We start from the raw sequence: 7608 nt of genomic DNA, 5'->3' as shown, positions 1-7608 counted from the left end.
GTTTAAGTTTTTTAAAAAATAAAGGTGGTTTGTGTAAGTGATAATAATATTTTGGTATTGGATAATTATTTAAAAGATAGGAGTGATTTGTGTAAATAAACCATAGATCAACGAGCGTAAATTTAATTCTCCCTTAATATTTATTAATATATAACTTTTTAATAGAAAATGTGATTAAAATTAAATTATAATATAGAAATAGCTAGGGCTATGTACAATAACAAATAAATAGGAATAATTACATTGTTTTTTTTTTTTTTTGGATTAAGTGTATATATAGATTTATTGTGGTTTGAAAAAGTACATATAGTATTAATGACGTTTATTTTCGTTTGATAAACAGATCACTTGGTTTGTTAAAAATAATAGAATTTACTGATATAAGAAAATAATTCAATAAAAATCCATATTTACCTTCAATTGTCGTATTGTAGATCAAATATATATATATATATATATTATCAAACTACTGTTATATAGCTTCACACCCCAATGCATGTGGGGAGAAAAAAAGATCTATTTGACCTGCAATAGACCAATAATAAGTCAACTGGAGATAAATATAAATTTTCATTTAAAAAAATTGCTAATTTCAGTAAATCCTATATTTTTTTTTACTAATAGAATGCAAGAGAAAACAAATGTCATGACACTAGACGTAATTTTTTAAATTATAATAAATTTATATGTAGTTACACCAAATTTCATGAAAAATAAATGGGACTATCCGAAATAAAATATATAATGTTATTTTATACATATAAAACATATATATATTAATTAAAATAAAAAATCTATTAAAAAAAGAAAAATCGTGGTAGTGGGCTACGTAGCGTTGATAGGCATACGGCTCTGCTCACCCAACCCCAAATCCCAATTAGAAAGAAGAAAAGATGCATAAACAAGAGCCCTAGCATTGTTTGCAGCTATAAATAATCTGCGTTCCGCTAATTCATCTCCCCCGCACACCCCTCAACCAAAATTACCTCCTTAAATTCCCCTTCCCCTCCTCTCCTCTCCCAATCTCCGTTCTTCACCTTCATTACACACTGTTTGTGTTTCTTGTTTGTTCTTCTCTTTTTCTTTATTTCTCCACTTCAAGAACGCCAAGAAACGCTTCATACAAAGGTTTTTTTTCGCTCGATTAGCGTCTGTATTGCAGCGTAATCCCTGATCAAAACGTGGGTTTCTTCCCCTTGTTTGGATTGTTGTGTTGGGTTTCTATTATTTCTGCGGAATTTCTGTGTTTTTCTACGTTCCGGGCTGCGATTGATTCGTTGATTTTTGTGCAGCAAGAAAGGGTGAATGTTGTAATGGAGAGTAAAGGTGGTAAGAAGAAATCCAGCAGTAATAGTAGTAGAATCCAATACGAAGCTCCCCTCGGTTACATCATCGAAGACGTTCGTCCCAACGGTGGCATTGAGAAATTCCGTTCTGCTGCTTACTCCAACGTATGTAAATTCGAATTTTATCATCATCTGTTCATCACACTATGTATATATATGTTCATATAATGTGGGTTCTGATTTTCTTGAATTCAATTGCAGTGCCAGAGGAAGCCATCCTGATAACCCTTTACAAGAACATGGACGCTTCTGTAGAGTAGGAAATTTCTGATTCTTTTTGGTTTTTTTCAAAGTTTTTTCTTAAATCAAATAAAGCCTTTTTTCGTTTTCTGTCAAATTACTGCTAGCTTTCTTCGATCATTCGTTCCTTAGTTCATCTTTCTGCTACTGTTCCATTGCTGCAATGGCTGTTTCACCCATCGGTTTCGAGGGCTTCGAGAAACGTCTCGAGATCACCTTCTCCGAGCCTGCCATGTTCTTAGATCCAAACGGGCTGGGCCTACGGTCCCTGAACCGGGCTCAGATTGACTCCATTCTCGAGCCCGCTTGCTGCACCATTGTTTCACAGCTCTCCAACTCTGAGGTGGACTCCTACGTTCTATCCGAGTCCAGCCTCTTCATTTACCCTCTCAAGATTGTTATGAAGACGTGTGGGACTACGAAGCTCTTGCACTCCATCCCACAAATCTTGGAACTCGCCGGTTCAATCTCCCTCGCCGTCCGATCGGTTCGCTACTCGCGCGGAACCTTCATTTTTGAGAATGCCCAGCCTGCGCCTCACCGGAGCTTCACTGAAGAGGTGGATTTCCTCAACTCCTATTTCAAGAACGGGAGCGGCTATTTACTCGGCGATCCCAGTTTCCCGAATCGGAACTGGCATGTCTACGTGGCCGAGGTGGAATCTGAGAAGGCCGTGGCGGATCCAACGGTTGGGGTTAACTTGGAGATGTGCATGACTGGGTTGGACCGCGAAAAGGCCGCTGTGTTTTTCAAGAACCCGGGGACTGATGGTGAAATGACTAAAACGTCAGGAATAAATGAGATAATTCCTAGCCACGAGATTTGCGACTTTGAGTTTGAGCCGTGTGGATACTCAATGAACGCGATTGAGGGTGCATCTTACTCTACTGTGCACGTTACCCCGGAGGACGGGTTCAGCTATGCCAGCTACGAGGCTATGGGGTTGGACTTTGGGTCGGTCGAGCTCCGGCCGTTGATAGGGAGGGTTCTTAGGTGTTTCAGGCCGAAGGAGTTTAGTGTGGCGATCACGTGCCCCAACGGTAGCCTGCCTGAGGAATGTGGTGATGTGGAGGGTTACGCGTTGGAGAGTGCGGTGGTTAAGCCGTTATCGAGCAGCACTTGTGTGATTTATTGGTGTTTCACGGCTGGGGGAAGAGTCGAAGGACCAAGTTGGCCATGCAGTGCAGGGAGGAGGAGGCGGAGATGGGTGGCGCAGGGGTGGCGATTTCTTGCGTGGGATCATGTTAGGTTTATAAGATTTCTCGTCTCATCGGCATTTTGATATATGTCGAGATTGTATTACGAAAAACGTTTCCCGGATCGACAGAAGGTTGAATTATATATCCCAACCGGCTCAAGAACCCTAATTTTTTGAGTCCAAGGAAGGAGGTGTGATGGTGGCTAGTTGAGTTGTGTGTCTTTTTTTTTTTTTTTTTGGAATAAGATTTTTTTTTCTTCACTTTGTAATAATAATAATAATAATAATAATAATATATTAATTATATATGTTGTATTAAGAAGCATATCTATTAATTTACGTATGATACATTGGGTCTATCTCATCTACTTTTCAATTGATTTTAGGAAACACAATCATAGCGTTTGGTTTCATTTTTTCGGAGATGGGCCAAAATATGAATAATATTTTGGTGGTGTTTCGAGATATTTTGAAATAGTGCTTCATTTATTTTTTATCAAAATAAGTTTACACTAATTATAGGCTCTACAACTAAAAAATTATATACATACTCATACATATATATAAATATATATAAAAGAGACATGATTTGACAATGAATAGTAATTTTTGTCTTCCACTAAACAACATCAAACATACCATACTTATTTTATATTATTTCCAAAAATAAATCCAAACGTACACACTATCTCTAACACATACTTATTTATCTTTGTTTTTCTATCTATATCTCCACATAACATACTGTATGCAAATGAATATGACTGAAGTACATTAATATAATCATGAGACCACTCATGTGTTTGTGGGCTTGATCAAAAGGCATAAATATCTTGAAGATTAGAGGGATGAGATTGGAGAAATTAATAAATTAATCCTAGTCAAACATTAGTGATGGATTTAAAATTTTTGATTAGATAAATTACTGATATGGTTCGTCAAATTTGACATAATTACAAATACCAGCTTATTGTTTGAAAAATTATAAATATTCTCAATAAAAAAGAATTATATAGCCCCTAAACCGTAAGGTGAAAATTACTATTTTAATCTTGTTGAATTAGAAAAAAAAAAAAGATGTTTGAAAATATTTTAAAAAATTCGAAAAGAAATATATTAGAATTATAAAACATAATACAAAAAAGGCATTTTGATCACTTTATTAAAAAATAATTGGATGAAAATCTAACGGAGGCTAATAAAATAGACTTATTCTTAGACGGATACTAAAATTAGAAGGATATTTGTAATTTTTTAACACAATAATATATTTATAATTATGTCAGATTTTAGGAAAAACGGCGATAATTTCTCTTGTTTAAATAAGACAAATTATGAATTAAGACAAACTTTCTCATATATATATATATAATTAGTGTATAGAAATATGTGCAAATCACAATGGAATCAAATTAATGTAAGTAGTAGCTGAGATTTGCTTTTGAATAAGATAATAATGATTAATGTTCTAATCCAAATTATTATTTATTTAAGAAATAATGTATTGTGGGAGCATGGATCCTCCTAAGCACCCACTCAGCACCCACTCATCCTATCATTTACAATTCCCAATTATTGCAGCTTAGGATATATATGATTTAGTGGGTATTTCTTTAAATTTTTATTTAAAATATATTATAAATTTGATATATTTTAGATTTATAAAATATTAATTTCTATTTTAAAAATAAAATAATATGTCCCTGTTAACATTTTAAAAATAAATTTAATTTTTTTCAACGTATATGTCTCTGTTTCATATGGATAAAATAATTATATTCTTTCTTTTATCTTTAAAAGAGTCGTTTCAATATGATCCGACTTAAGACCAAGACATGAGCCCTTTCAAAACTAGACACAAGGGAACATCTAGGAAGGGCCCGAATGAAGTCGGGACATCTATACACAATTATAAATAATCCTCAAACAAAATATTAAGGTATGGTCAATAGATTTACCCTAATTCTCTTTTATGATTGTTCGACCAATATATCATTTCTGACTTCATTAACCCTTTGAGCTTAACAGAGGTTTTGGGCTTGAGTTCAACGTATGTGAGTATATATTACTTAAATAATAGTTTGTGATTTATTATATTTTATTATGGGACAATTGGCAGTTTATGATTTATTATTCTTCGTTGCAACTATTTACAATTTCTCTCTTTTTAGGTATTCCTCTCTATTTGGTTTAGGTTTGGCCGCAATGTGAATATGGAACAGGTTAGGGTGAACTCGAGACTTGTCCTGTCATCTCTAGTTTGAATATGGGGCCCGCCCCGTTCCGATATTTTTTTGACCCCTCTATCCTGCATCGGTCCAGAACCCATCGGGGCAAGTCCGACCAGCTTGGCCCACAACTTTTTTTTTTAAAAAAAATTGTATATAAAAAGAGTTTGTTGAGTTAACTAATAACAATTATATCATTTATATAAATTTTTAAATTATATTTTGACCATAATACAATTGTTTTAAATTTAAATCAAGTCAAATTGTTACTATCCAGATGGTGAAGTCTTGAAACAAACTATTTTAAAAGAAATACCAGTTATTAATTCACTTATCATAAATTTATATAAAATCAATATTTCAATACTCTTAAACTATAAATAAATTTAACAAGTTGATCAAATATACATCTATAAATAATTCAATGCATTTAAGTACTATAAAATATAAATCATTGAAATTCTCAAATCACATTTCGATTGTTTATTAAATTATCGAATCGTGCATTATTAATTATTTAAATAAAAATATGTAATTTTCAAATAAATAAAGTGGGTAAATTTTAAAATTCGAAACTCAAATTTCAGAATTTAAAAAATTTAATTATTAATAATACTTGTGCCAGGTTCAAGGTGGGTTAAAAAAAAATTAATCCGAGTATCACTGAAAACACATTTAGTTAGACTCGGACCCAAAAATTTCGGACCCGTTCCAATTCATAATCGTGTTCTAACCATTCCTTACTTATAAATAGCAATTTGCTGCCCTCTATTTTACTTATAGTCATTAATGGACTAGGATTATCATTTAAAGGGTTAGAAGATATTGTTCGGGTTAGTTTGGCTTCTCCTTAATGCAAGGAAACTACCATAAGCCGAGATGTGGTTGCTAGATCGGAGGTGTGAATTAAAAGTCGTTGCCTTGTGTTAGCGGAATACTGTAGCTCCTATCATCTACGGAAGGAGTTTTATGTCGATCGACGTGATGATAGCTCCATACGAAAAATAAATACTTGATCCGTCCCTAGTTTGGATTATAACTTCGAAATTTGTGACAAATCAAGTATTTGGGATGGGGGTGGACATTTGGATCAGGTTGTTCGAGTCTCGATAGATTGAGTTGGGTAATTTTTGAGAATTTTGGCTTTCGTGTTACTCTAGGTTATCGAGTAGAGAAAAATACTCGATTATGTTATTATTAGTAAAATAGTAAACTAAAGAATTATATATGGTTGGTTGATCCACTTATCAAATCATTGATATTACGAATTGAATTATTTTGTCTATTAATTTGAATTTATTGTAATGTTATACTATTTTTGAATATTAATAAATTGATATTATAATTTTATATTAAATTTTTGTATAATGTATTAAAAAAGAAAAGTCATACCATGCATGCAAGTCAAAATTTATAAGTATAAAGTCATCAAAAGAAAAACATGCTTTTAAATATTTATTTGTTGTCCCTACTTTCCTTTATATTTAATTACAAAAATGAAAATGAAAAAAAAAATTTGGGTATTTGATTCTGGGTACCCAATTTTATTGGTTTGTGTCGGGTATCAAAATATACTATCCGACAAAATTGGATACCGACCCAAGAAAATCTAAAATACGAAAAATCTAATCTGTTCCCAACCCTAGTTCTGGGAGGTGAATCAGAGCAGAGGGAGACCCTCGTGTTTCGTGCTTTAAGGAAATCGATTCATAAAGTGGTCCGACTGCTTGAGTTCCAGACTTCTAGTACTCGCAATTATGCAAATTGGTAATTTTTTTACTATTGACACTACATACATTCAAATATTTTTCTACTTATTTCATTATTTTCATTTTTATTCTATTACAAATTTTAGCGCCAGAGTGCTGGCCTTTATGTTACACATTTTTTATATTAAAAACTTACAAAAACCCAAAATTAAATATGTACGCAATTCATTGGAGTCGAGCATTTTTACTTGCATCATACACAATTACATAATTTTAATTAATTAATATTTCAATAAAATTATTAACAAATAAATGATACGATAAATAAGAGATAATAGTACAACATCGTAATTCCATTAATTATCATTATGATGAATTTAAAAAAATCTACATAATTATTTGAATTAATTAGGGAATTGCATAAGATTAATGTTGAACCGATTTACTTAATTATTATTATTTTATTTAAAAAGAAATTATTTGCCAGCATTAGTTAATGGGCTGGACCAGTGATCCATTGGGCCTATCTCCTTGGGCTTCTCTTAAATATACAAGGGATATAAAAATGTAATTACCAAATGTTCTTGTGTATGTGGGTCTTTTTGATCTGGGCTCATTTAAAAGTTCATACACAAATCTCAACTATTTGACATCAATAAGATCGTATTTTGATACCATTTATTGCACGGTAAATTACAACGACCTCCTGTGAGGTTTAGTATAATTATGAATATTTTTTTTTATTTGAAAAATTATCAATACCCTCCTGATTTTAACGATCATCTAACAATTAGTCTATTTCGTTAGGCTTTCATCCAATTTTTGTGGTAAACTGAACAAAACGCCCTTGTGGACTAAAGATTATAATTTTATTTATTTATTAAAAA

The 7608-nt window shown here is 32.4% G+C and overlaps 1 protein-coding gene across 1 annotated transcript; it reads left to right on the top strand.

Moving 5' to 3' along the window:
* LOC105162963 (S-adenosylmethionine decarboxylase proenzyme-like) lies at nucleotides 897–2868 on the top strand. The gene is made up of 3 exons (XM_011081144.2): nucleotides 897–1181; nucleotides 1293–1451; nucleotides 1548–2868. Exon 3 carries the CDS (start codon nucleotides 1750–1752, stop codon nucleotides 2866–2868), a length of 1119 nt encoding a protein of 372 aa, XP_011079446.1. The 5' UTR covers nucleotides 897–1181; nucleotides 1293–1451; nucleotides 1548–1749.

This window comes from Sesamum indicum, linkage group LG5, assembly GCF_000512975.1.
Source record: "Sesamum indicum cultivar Zhongzhi No. 13 linkage group LG5, S_indicum_v1.0, whole genome shotgun sequence".
NCBI lineage: Eukaryota > Viridiplantae > Streptophyta > Magnoliopsida > Lamiales > Pedaliaceae > Sesamum > Sesamum indicum.
The sequence above is the reverse complement of the archived record's forward strand: the minus strand, read 5'-3'. Positions and strand labels throughout refer to the sequence as shown.